Source organism: Microtus oregoni, unplaced genomic scaffold (assembly GCF_018167655.1).
Source record: "Microtus oregoni isolate MIOR12 unplaced genomic scaffold, Mior012 000000F_ref0000247, whole genome shotgun sequence".
In the NCBI taxonomy this organism is placed as follows: domain Eukaryota; kingdom Metazoa; phylum Chordata; class Mammalia; order Rodentia; family Cricetidae; genus Microtus; species Microtus oregoni.
Window position 1 is genome coordinate 7185517 of NW_024543059.1, and position 12501 is coordinate 7198017.

A 12501-nucleotide genomic window follows, 5' to 3' on the forward strand; every position below is an offset into this window, starting at 1 on the left:
AAAAAAAAGTCAATCCCAAACATTGTCAAAATTCCAAATACTTCCCAGATAAAAGATTCCCACTATGGAATATTCAAATCAGAAATTGGTGTTGGGAAAGGGATTTTTATATTCAGTTTTCTCCCCCTCTCCTCTTTACTACTTGGTTGTTATCTTACAAAGACATCTAACTCGAGATGGTTTCTCTTCTAGGCACTTGTGCTGTCCATCAGAAGTTTTTTCCTCTGAGTTTCTTTGTTAGATCTACAATGTGATTGATGCATTTCTTTTAACTGGACATTTTGCAACACTCTGTCTTAGATAAAGGGTTATTTTAGCAGGCACAATGCTTCCATAATGGAGTGGATAGTCTGCCTTAATGAACCTTGAACTTGTGGGATGCCTTCTGACTCAGTACCAACTTGCTTTGTTACCTTATTAGTTAAACTTCTAAGGTGGAAGCCAGATCCAGTATATTGACCTAAACTGATTACTTAACTGTAGGCTCGTAGGATGGATTTCTGATATGTTATATCTTGTGTATATATTTTAACTTATATTGTTCTTTTGATCCTGGTAACATATGATTTCCTATCTGTAACATCTTTCTTGCAAGTTACATGCAGTTATGGAAAATAAAGATTATTTTAGATTAAATATTTTCAAAATTCTTCATAAACATGTTTATAACATAAAAATATATTTATTAGTTTTATACCCATTCTATCTTGCATGTTAACATGTAGCTATATTAATATTTAAATCTATAAAAGTTATAACGTAGAAATGTATTTATGAGTTTTATACCCATTCTATCTTGCATGTTAACATGTAGCTATATTGATATTTAAATCTATAAAGGCAATGATTTCAAGCATTCTGAAGACAGTATGTAACTGAGAAGTCTTTGAACAGCGACAATATTCACAAGTAAAACTATATTGATCTCTCAATCTGTCTCATCCACAGAAATAATGGTGATTTTTTTAAATTAGGAACTTAAATTTGGTGAGTGCTTTCGAATTTACAATGTGTAGACTGTCTTTTACAATGTGTATCTGTATTTTTTAAGAAAAAAAATCAATCATCTTTTGATATATCAGAGAGAATGATGGACTAGAACATCATAGGAAGAAATATGATAGATGTTAAAATCAAAAAAGTAAAATAAAACGAGAGACTTGGAGATCTCAACCTGTTTTAATGTAAAAGACCCAAACTTATTGATAGCTTCCTTCTAGGCATATTGTTCAAGGTCAATATTGCTGATGCCTGCATCTCAGTACAGCTTTAAGCACCGTAGGTGGAGAGGGAAGGGACCAGTAGTTCGTTTACAGTGGTATTTGTTATTAACATCGACCGCAAGCCATTCTCTGCAGAGCTAGTTGGGCTCTTGACAGGCAAGCAGCATTATCTATTTTTGGCTTGCCAGTGAAGTTAGTGGGAGAGTGTCCTTTCTCCTTTCCTCATGTTGGCTCTAAAGGTCAGAAGTCTGGAAAGTAGGAACCACTGCATGGCTCGGCAATCCACAGTTTGTATATTAAGCGCAGAAGGAGACTCTAATGGAGAATGAAGATTTCCGGAAAACGAGAACATTTTTAAATTCCTTTCTCTTTCTTTCCTCTTCTAGGGGTAGTTCCCCTAGCCTGTGTCCTATCTGTTTCCTTTGCAGGCCCAGCTAAGTGACAGATATAACCTGGGACTGGGTTTTCAATAACCACACTAAAGTATAAGACTCTTTAGACCTTCCTCTCTGCAGTACTTCTGTTCTCCTCTTCCTTTTTTTTTTTTTTTAATTACTCGAACCAAAAGGGAAAATGGCCTCTTGGTATTCAATGGTGCTTGTAGATAATCTTTCACTAGTCCTGAGTTATCATTCAGGAGCTCTCAGCTGAGAGTACACCTTTTGATAGAGGAAATAGATTACATTGTTAGAGGAAAAGGGATTTGGAAAAGATCCATTAGCCAATGCGCACTCCCTCCTCCCTTGTATCTAATATGATTCCTTCATCTTATCGATGAGAAGAGTTCGGTGAAAAGTGTTAAACTGACTTTTCCCATGGTCCACAGATTATACGTTAGTGGGAGCGTTAGACTGTTACTGCAGCACAAGGCCCAACTTTTCTTCCTATCTGACTTTCCTGGCCACAGGGTTAGGAACTAAAAGTATTTTATGACGATATAACATCTCTAGTAAGCCTTTTGTCTAGGCTAATATACTTGGTTAGAACATTAGGGGAGATAGCAGAGTCATGTGACTTCTGAGTCACATGATAGCCGAGTAAGGGAGACATACCAGCTTTCTTCTTGTGCTGTAGTCAAATACATTTTATTTTTGCAGCTATTACATTTTTGAGCAATTATATGGTTCACACAACTCACAAGCTTATTGAATTTTCTTTTTTGCCTTACACTTCATAAAGATGGACAAAATAGACATAAAAACCAAGCTATTTCACCCTTCTCCCCAATGTCTAGGGGTTGTCTCATAGCAGAGTGTTCAGAGTTGGTAGAGGACTAGAAGCTGACAGTATCTTTTGGACAAAACATGGAAATTGTACATATGAACTCAGATAAATCTGCCAGCACACACAAGAACTCTGCAAGTTTTAGTCAGGCAAAATTCTCACTTGGAGCTGGGTGATGCAGGAACAAAAATCTCATTTCTCGTTCTACCCGGGAGCTACTGTGAGAAGAGACAGTTGCCAATAAAGGTGATAGATTGTCCATACTCCAGTGGGTGGCCACATAAGCTAAGAGTATTTTGGCAATAAATGGACTTGATGGGTTTAAAAAGTAAACTACAACCACCACCGCTACAACCCCCGCCACCACCAATAAGATCCCAAGAGAACATAAAGCTGGCTATATAGTGAGGTAAAGGTGGTTCTGTAAGGAGTTGGGCCAGTGGGTGGTGAACAGATGCATCACATTTTTTATTAACTATCAAAGAATCAATAAAATCTCTTTTTAAATACGAAGCTCAGACGTGTATGGCAATTCTTCAACTGCTGAACTGTTTTCCTAGCCTAATAACTAGCATTTTAGGTCTTATTCCAAAAGCCTTAAACCTATATGTATATATGCTTATTTATCTAACATAAATCAAAATTAGAAAAAAAATTGATTTTTTAGCATTTATCCTTGTATGTTGTGGTGATCTGAAGAGAACCAGTATTCATCATTGATAATGCCCCCACTAATTTGTCTTGATGATAACCTGTTTTGCACACTTGACTACAAAGAACATCTCATGACAGCAGGCACATGGCCAAGCTTAGCATGAAATTGTGGTCATCTGATAATTGAAAAATGTGCCTTTTGGCCCTGCTAGTTCTATATGTCATGTTTTGATTTAAGTAAGAAAACTCAATACGGCTGAACATAGAGATTGATGATATAAATTTATTTTTACAGTGACTTTATCAAAAAATCACTCATACAGAATTCCAGAACTTATTGCTGCCCTGAAAGTAAATCACCTCAATAAAGAGTGCTTGAAATTGTTTTTAAAAAACAAATTAGTGAAACATATATGCCCAAATATTTGCATTATAAGAGCAGAGAAATTAGTAATGATGTATTTCGTTCAGTTATCTCAAAAATGTTAGGGTGGTTAATAAGATGGAATCAGATTGTAGGATAATGTTCCTGTAGCCTAGTGGAGCAGATAAAAAATAGGAATATATATATATATATATATATATATATATATATATATATATATAAACCGCAGTGAGTCAGGTTCTTAGTGCTGTCCAAGATATGCCCTTTCAGAGCTGGGTGAATCTTGGCAAGACTTCTTAGCTTCTTGTAGCCTCTGAAGTCTCCCCTGTATAATCACATTAATCTCTATTGATATTCATTTTATTCATTGTGTTCATTGTGGTTACTAATAATTATCTTATGGCTCCATACCAACCCATGGAAACTGAGCAGGTTGGTAAGTCATCTCTGTGGTTTTCATGACAGTGAGTAACGTCACAGAATGCCTATATCTTCATCATTGAGTATACAATGAGAGAAATGCAAGATGTTTTATTAGAACCTCACTCCCCTGAGGACTAACCCTTACAATAGGAAGAAAATAGCACAGACTGTTAAAGGGGCTCCTTACTCCTCCCTACAAGGCCAAGTAGAACTTCAGTTTACAGATTAAAAAGCAAAGATTTTCACTAGAGAGAAATCACTTCAACGGGAAGAAGAGTCTTGGAAATAGTTTAGGATGTCAGACTGCTGATTCTTGGAGCAAATTGTTTTCTTTCTCTTCACTTCTGCCTCTGATGGGACAAGAAAGACCTTTGTAATCTAGACTTTTTAACTCTAAACTCGGGAGTTCAGCGTTTAGGGAGAAACACCTGGAGAGAATCGCACCACAAGCAGTGGTCAAGAGGCACCACAGATAAGCCTTTCTCTCCACTCCATAGATGTAGGGTACAGAGCTTATCAATGTGCACCTGAAGAGCCTAGAGCGCTGCTGTATCTGGAATAGGAGAATGTTTCTACCGTTCCTGTTGGGGCATAGAACCGCAGCTGCTAAGTAAGTGTGGTGCCAAATTCCTAGCGCCCAGAGTAATGAGACAAAGCACAGGCTAATTCCTCATGCCTTCCTAAGGGTAGAAATATAAATGCCGTTTTCTGTAAGACTGCACCAAAAATTATACCCAGAAGCTTCTGTAGTCCCTCTGACTGTGGTAAACTGTGGCAGTCAGCTTAATGATAATAAATATGCCAACTAATGTGTGTCAGTATAGGCAATGTATACAAAATAACACAGTTTTTACTTATTTCCAGCAAAACCAAGGCAAATGTCCAGCCCAGAACTGTCCAGTGGAAGCTCCCACGTGGATGCCTGTCCATCATTGTTCCGTAAGTTACTTCAAGACTGGCTAGACTTAAGGAGAAATATTACTTTATTCTGGAATAACCTTTCTGAAATGTGGTAGAATATGGTCTAAAAGCCTTGAGTAGAGCAAACATTTTGATAGGAAAAAATGTTTTTCCAGAAAGAGGTGTATTATAAAAAGTTACTATGATTAGGGAATCTATTCGCTTGTTTTTGAGTCAGGTACATCTTGCAAAGTACTTTCTCTAAATGAGATATTGATGAGTTAGATTTGCATGGTCATTAAAATGAATATATTTGCACGTGTGTGTTTCTGAATCGCTGCATATTCAGCAGTATTTGATTTGGAGAGGCCTTCAAGAAGATGCTTTTTCTTGATCATTGTTTTGTTGACGGCTTAATCGTGATGAGTAAATGGACTTGCAATCCCAAGTCTTCCTGGTATAATAATAGACTCTGCATTTGTGTTGATGCTTCTGTGTGAGAGTTATTCAAGTGCCTTTGAAAGTAAACAGGTACTGTGTTATTATCCTTGGGTTGCAGTTTGAAGACTTAACCACACAGGGAGTAAGGATAGCACATCAATCGTAGAGCTGGCGAGAGATGCCAGATACCCTACCTCTCTTTTTCCTGTGTTTGCTCTATTACACTGTGCAGAGGAATAAATGAAAGAAAGGGACTGATTTGTATGATATTCTCTTGCACGTGCATTGCCTGATAGAGATGGCAGTAGCCTCTCTGGGGTTTATCCTTGCGATAACTGACAGTTTGTTTGGAATGGAATAATGCGTATGATGGGGACAAGAAACCAAAAAGCTACTTGGGACTGCAGGTGGTCTGGAAGTAATATGTGGAGCCTTTTAAATACCTGCTTCTGTTGTCAAGGTACAAGCAGCTCAAATGGGGCTTCTGGGCTGCCACAGTGCGACTTAGGCTGTGTTGTCAAGGCAGTTTGTCCAGGGGAGGCTACTTTTCATTCAGACTATGTAAAGGACAGAGCTTCTTTCCATGGCTTTGATTGGACGAGGAAGGAAGGGAAGATGGGAATCACCTTTAGTCAAGGAGATGACAAAGCTAAATTTTGGAGGGATTCCTGCTGTGCAGAAACAGCCTAGTCTTGCCAAAGACTTAAAGCATAAAAATGTCACATTTGTGTGAGCAGATGGCCAGAGGGGAGCTTGTGTACAGGGACTCTGCTGCTGCCAGGCAGAAGATGAGTTTTAATAGTTTTACTTCTTCATCTGTCACTCATCTTATTGTGTCCCTGGTGAAATTACCTAGCGATTACTGATTCATGTGTCTGCTTATTCAAAGAGGGATAAGCTCTTCTGGGTCCTAATGTACAAATTCCTACATACATTCTTTTTTTTTTTTTTTTTATGGGAGAGTACCCAATGACTGGGGCTCAGATCTGACTCTTTAGTATGTTGGTTTCTTTAGTAAGCCCTATCTTCGAATGTGGGCTTTGGTAAGGTTTCTTTGTCACTAAAGCATTTCCTTACATGGACTGAGGCTGCTATCTGACCATTTGGTTGGTCTTCTTCAATGGTTGAGCTTCCATTGTGGAATCAAAATAACTTAGAGATGATTTCTCTACTGGGCTATTGGCGTGTTAGATTTTTGACTGTTCTTAAACTCGGCAGTATTTGATTTTAGATGAGTCCTTTTGTACTTTTCATCTCACAGAGTTTTGGGAAATTTATCTTTAAACTAGACAAAATTTAGTAATTCCATACACTTATACAAATTGCTGGTGATATAGTCATGAATCAGTTTCCTTTTTCTTATAATCATGACTAGAGTTCCTGCTTTAATAGATAAAACTGTGTGTAACATCAATAATTTTTTGATCAGAAGTCCAAAGTAAAGGAATCCTGGCAATGCGTTGTTAGAATATGGTCTTTGGGGTCATTGTAAAGAGTTTTCTCTTCTTTATTAGTATTCTTAGGAGCCAGAGAGTTCCAGAGAAGGTCTTTTTATTGCAGGAACTTAAGAAATAGGTAGATGACTGCATTTTAAGACTCTTCTTGTAGACCACGAGCCAGTTGTGCTGACTCTAAAATCTACTTCAAACCTATAGTCAGCTGCAAGCCTCAGAAACTCAGTGTCCTCTCTTTGGGGATTAGGAGCTACTGGGTCCACAGATTTCCTCCATAATCAATGAAAGGTACTCTCATCCCCTGGTAGGGAAGATACCTTCAGGAAGACCAATGCAGTGCGTCATGATTTGTTTCTCTGCAGATAACTCCTCCAAGCATAGAGGTAGCCTTCTAGTGACCGTGCTTAGACGCTTTAGGGTTGCTTTACCTCTACTCACTGATTTCCCTGTCAGATACTCACATCAGCAGAGATAGATGGATTTTTGCTTCTGAGAATCTGCAAATTGGTCCTAAGGAGATACCAGACTGGTGGGCATTACTATTGATTCACACGAAGGACAAGACTTCAGGAAGGGCTTTGGGAACTTTAGTTGCTGAGATGCTTAGAACTGGCCATTCTAAGGTTTTACTTACTTAGAAATCTGATCTGTGAAAAGATTCTTATGGTTAATAAATAATCATTAAGTTATCTTTCCTCCAAAATTATTGGTTTTATTTATTTATTAGGAGTTATTAATTTACTTGCAGTCAAAAGAGAAAGAGAGCACTAGCAACATTTACCGAGTCTCCAACCCTGTTCAATAAAGCTAATACAATGAACGGTTTCAGACAGAAGTTCCTAGAACACTGGAACTTAAAAATTTATAGTAAACTATTAACTCCACTGATCTGATTCTTTGAAAAAGTGGGATGTATAAAAGAGTCACCAAAGATGAGCTTCATTATGACGTATTGCAAGAGAGAAAATGAGTAGTCATTTTGTATTACTAGTTTACACAGGTACATAACAAAATCTACCAGTAGGTAAAACTGTTTTGGCATTAATTTTCATTTTGTTATCTTTCAGGAAATAGTGAAATTCATAACTTCGTATTTTTACGAAAATGTCTCAACTGTCTCAAATCCTCTGAGACTGAACCAGGTTATAAATAAATTAATATATCTTACATAATAAATGAATAGTCTCTATTATCTTCACTAGGTTTTGAGCTGGTGATTCTCTTCTCCATTTCTTTCCCACAGTCCGAGAGTTGTTATTTGGTATTCTACTGCACAGTGATTGTAATTGGGATTTATTACTTTGCGTGGAATTGTCTTTGTCTTTATATGTGCAGTTGCGTCTGATTCCTTTGTTTGTTTTTGTACTCCACACCTATGTAATAGAAGATCTGAAATGGTTTCCTTTGAGTCCAGACTATAATTTTTAGATTGAGATTGAAGATTAAGATTTTTTTTATCCTAGTCATTATACAAATACACAGGTATAATTACACTTCTGGAATAAATTTGTTCTCTAGTGAGGCGCATGGTGATTTCTCTATAATTCTTTGACTACAGTGGGCACAAGAACTATACCCTTTACTACCCCACACTTCAAATTTAACTAGACTGAATGCCCTATTAGTTTGTGTGGCCATGGGTAAGATATCAGGAGTTCTGATTCTCTGCTACTTTTAGTTTTCCAGCTTTTATTAAAATTTAAATTTATTTTACATATCACACCCAGTTTCCCTTCCCTCCTCTCCTCCCATTCCTTCCCCCACCTCCTTTCATTACCCTATTCACTCCTCAGAAAGGCCGCTATGGGAGTCAAGAAAGCATGGCATATCAAGTTGAGGCAAGACCAAACTCCTCCCCTCCCTCATCAATGTTGAGAGAGGAATTCCACCATAGGGAATAAGTTGCAAAAAGCTAGCTTAAGCACCAGAGAAAGATCCTGTTCCCACTGCTAGGGGTTCCATAAACAGAAGAAGCTATGCAGGCATCACCTACATGCAGAGGGTCTAGGTCTGTCCCCTGCGGGCTCTCTAGCTGTTGGTCTAGAGACTGTGAGCTCCCACAAGCTTGGGTCAGCTGTCTTTGTGTATTTCCCATCATAATCTTGACCCCCACTTGTATATATAATCCCTCCTCCCTTTCTTCAGCAGGACTCCTGGAGCTCAACCCAGTGCTTGGCTGTGGATCTCTGCATCTGCTTCCATCAGTTACTGGATAAAGGTTCTATGATGACGATTAGAATAGTCACTAATCTTGATTACAGGGGAAGGCCAGTTCAGGCACCTTCTCCACTATTGCCAGGAGTCTTAACTGGGGTCATCCTGTCAATTCCTGGGAGTTTCCCTGGTACCACATTTTTCACTAACCCCATAGTGGACACCTCTGTCAAGATATCTCTTTCATTGCTCTCCCTCTCCATCTCTCCCCAAACACAACCATATCCCCCCGCCCCATACCTTCGCCCCTGGTGTACCCAGGGAGATCTATTTCTCCTTCCAGGGTAATTCATGTGTCCCTCTTAAAGTACTCCTTAGTACCTAGTTGCTCTAGGGATGTGGACTGTGGCCTGGTTATCCTTTGTTTTAACATCTAATGTCCACGTATGAGTGAGTGCATACCGTGTTTGTCTTTCTGGGTCTTGGATGCCTCACTCAGGATAGCTTTTTCTTGTTCCATCCGTCTGCTTGCAAATTTCTTGTCACTGATTTTTAGCACTGAATAATATTCCACTTTGTAAATTACCACATATTCTGTATTCATCCTTTGGTTGAGGAGCATCTGGTTTGCTTCCAGGTTGTGGCTATTATGAACAGAGTTGAATAAGTGTCCTTGTGATATAAGTGTGCATCCTTTGGGTATGTGACCCAAAGTGGTATCACTGAGTCTTGAAATATATTTAGTCTCAATTTTCTGAGAAACTTCTATACTGATTTCCAAAGTGGCTGTTCAAGGTTTACACTCCTACCAGCTGTAGAGGAGTGCCCCCCCCTTCTCCACATCCTCTTCCATATAAGCTGATATCAGTGTCTTTTATCTTAGCAGTTCTGACAGGTGTAAGATGGTATTTCAGAGTCATTTTGGTTTGCATTTCCCTGATGGCTATGGATGTTGAACAATTCTTTAAATGTCTTTTGGTCATTTGAGATTCTTCTGTTGAGAATTTCCTGTACCCCACTTTTTAAATGGATCATTTTGTATTCTGATGTCCAGGTTTTGAGTTCTTTGTATATTTTTGAGATCAGCCCTCAATAGAAACAGAAGGAACATTGCCAAACTCTTTTTTGATGAGGCTACAGTTAGCCTGATACCCAAACCACACAAAGACACTACTAAGAAAGAGAATTACAGACCAGTCTTACTCATGAACATTGACGCAAAAATACTAAATAAAATACTGGCAAACCAAATCCAAGAACACATTTAAAAAATCATCCACCATGATCAAGTTGGCTTCATTCCAGAGATGCAGGGATGGTTCAAAATATGAAAATTTGTCAATGTATTCTACCAAATAAACAAACTGAAAGAAAATAACATTGTCATCTCATTAGGGGCTTTGAAAGCCTTTGACAGAATCTAACACCCCTTCATGGTAATAGTCTTGAAGAGATCAGGGGCACAAAGAACATATGTAAACATAATAAACGCGATATACAGTAAGCTGGCCGTCAGCATCAAATTAAATGGAGAGAAACTCAAAGTGATTCCTCTAAAATCAGGAACAGGACAAGGCTGTTCATTATTTCTATATCATTTCAATATAGTACTCAATGTTCTAGCTAGAGCAATAAGTAAGCAAAAGGATATCAAGGGACTTCAACTTGGAAAGGAAAAAGTCAGACTTTCGCTATTTGCAGATGATGTTACAGTATATGTAAGTGATTTCAAAAATTCTATCAGGGAACTCTTACAGTTGATAAACACCTTCAATAATGTGGCGGGATACAGATTAACTCAAAAAAAATCAGTATCTCTCCTATATACAATGATAAATGAACTGAGAAAGAAATCATAGAAACAACATACTTTATGATGACCACAAATAATACAAAATATAATGGGGTAACTTTAACCAAACAAATGAAAGACCTGTATGACAAGATCTTCAAGTCTTTGAAGAAAGAAACTGAAGAAGATATCAGAAAATGGAAGGATCTCTGTTCCCTTTAAACAAGTGAGAAAGTGTCCATGTGTTTTGTGACTTGGGCAAAGACAGGTAGATATCCCGCAACTAAACTTGGCTAGAAATTAGCTCCGGACATATAGCAATCAAGAACATTAAACTTAACCAATTGCAGGGAGGTGGGGTGATATTTTAGGGCGTTTCTACTCACTGCTAGGTAGGGATATAACATTCACATATACCTGATTCTATTGAGGAATACCCTTGGTCAAATCCTTGGTTACTTGATTTTACTAGATGTTATTCAGTGATGGATGTTATTGGACACATCAAAAATAACTAACTAATCAGTACCTGATTAGAATTATTGCATCTCTACACATTTTTGTTGGTTACTAGAACTTAAAAGAATAATGTTAAAAGAAGTGTTTTTAAAAGATAGATAGAAAATAATGTCCCTGCTACCATGGAGCTTATCAATGAGGCTACCATAACTATATATTGTTATATATTCTGCATGTTAGTTGCAGTAGATCTGAGAAATATTTTTAATTTAGTGCAAATATTTGAAAATTAGAGCGTTGTACTTAGTACATCAAATCTTGATTATTCACAAGTGATGAGTTAAAACGCATCCTCATATTTCTCAGAAGATGACAGGAAACAACAAGGGTAAATTTACATGTACTTGGTGACACATTATATAACAAAAGAGCTATAAGTTTTCCTCTCCCACACTATTGTTTGTTTTTTTCTTCAGTGCTCCTGATGTTTTTTAACGTTGCCTAGAGCTCACATATCCAGACCATGGCACTCAGAAACACATAGCCTTCATAAAATCATTGTGTCTGCTCTCTGGGAGTTTTCAGAGTTCCCATAAGGACAGAACCATTGGCTCACTCTTCTGTTGGGAAATTGGACCCATGATGACTCTGATGAATATTGCCTTTATAAAGAAGGCACAATTTTTATTTTTTTTTTTTAGAGCACAGTTTTCATACTATGAACAGTCTCTTTACGTAGTAAAAAGTTAGGCCATTATCAGATGATCATAGTTTTAGGAAAATTACAGAAAATTGCAGTGCACAGGACCTTAAATTGGTGGGCACTGGGACCAGAGTGTATGTGGCCATCTGGGTTTGGAAGGAAATCTCAAGGGGAATTATCTCAGGAAAAAGCTCAATGTACTTTAATAAATAAGAGCTCTGTGGATGGCTCTGGTGTCGGTTTTACTCTAGTTGTTTGATTTCAGAATTCATATCCTGAGTACAACACTCTGTTTTTCAGTGCTGGATGTGTTTACTGTGTGCTCTGCTTAATTTCTTAGGTACATATATGTGATCCTGATGATCCATAACACCTTATTTATAACCATATTTATGTGTACCTTTAATGAACATGTTATCTTTTTACCTAGTCCATTATATGACACAGATTATTAGAGTAAACACAGAAATTCATAGGAGGGCGTCCATAAAACCTGTTTTATTAACAGACATGCAAATGGAAGCCTGCAGTGAGGAAGGAATAAGGTATGAAAAATCAAGTACAAGCTCTTCAACTTTCCAGTGGTAGGGATTATTTATTACAGCCATATATCTTAATGTTCATAAATATCGGTCACGAGTCAACACAGTCAAAGCTAAAATCAATCATACGCAAACTTTCTAAAGAAG

The 12501-nt window shown here is 37.7% G+C and overlaps 1 protein-coding gene across 7 annotated transcripts in view; it reads left to right on the forward strand.

Annotated features, from left to right (window-relative positions):
- Dlg2 (discs large MAGUK scaffold protein 2) overlaps positions 1-12501 on the forward strand; it is a 1645338-nt gene that overhangs the window by 308758 nt on the left and 1324079 nt on the right. For all 7 annotated transcript variants that reach the window (XM_041643707.1, XM_041642302.1, XM_041642110.1 and 4 more), the window contains one exon: positions 4774-4848. In XM_041643707.1, the coding sequence (XP_041499641.1) occupies positions 4774-4848 (75 nt within the window). The remainder of the gene's footprint in view (positions 1-4773; positions 4849-12501) is intronic.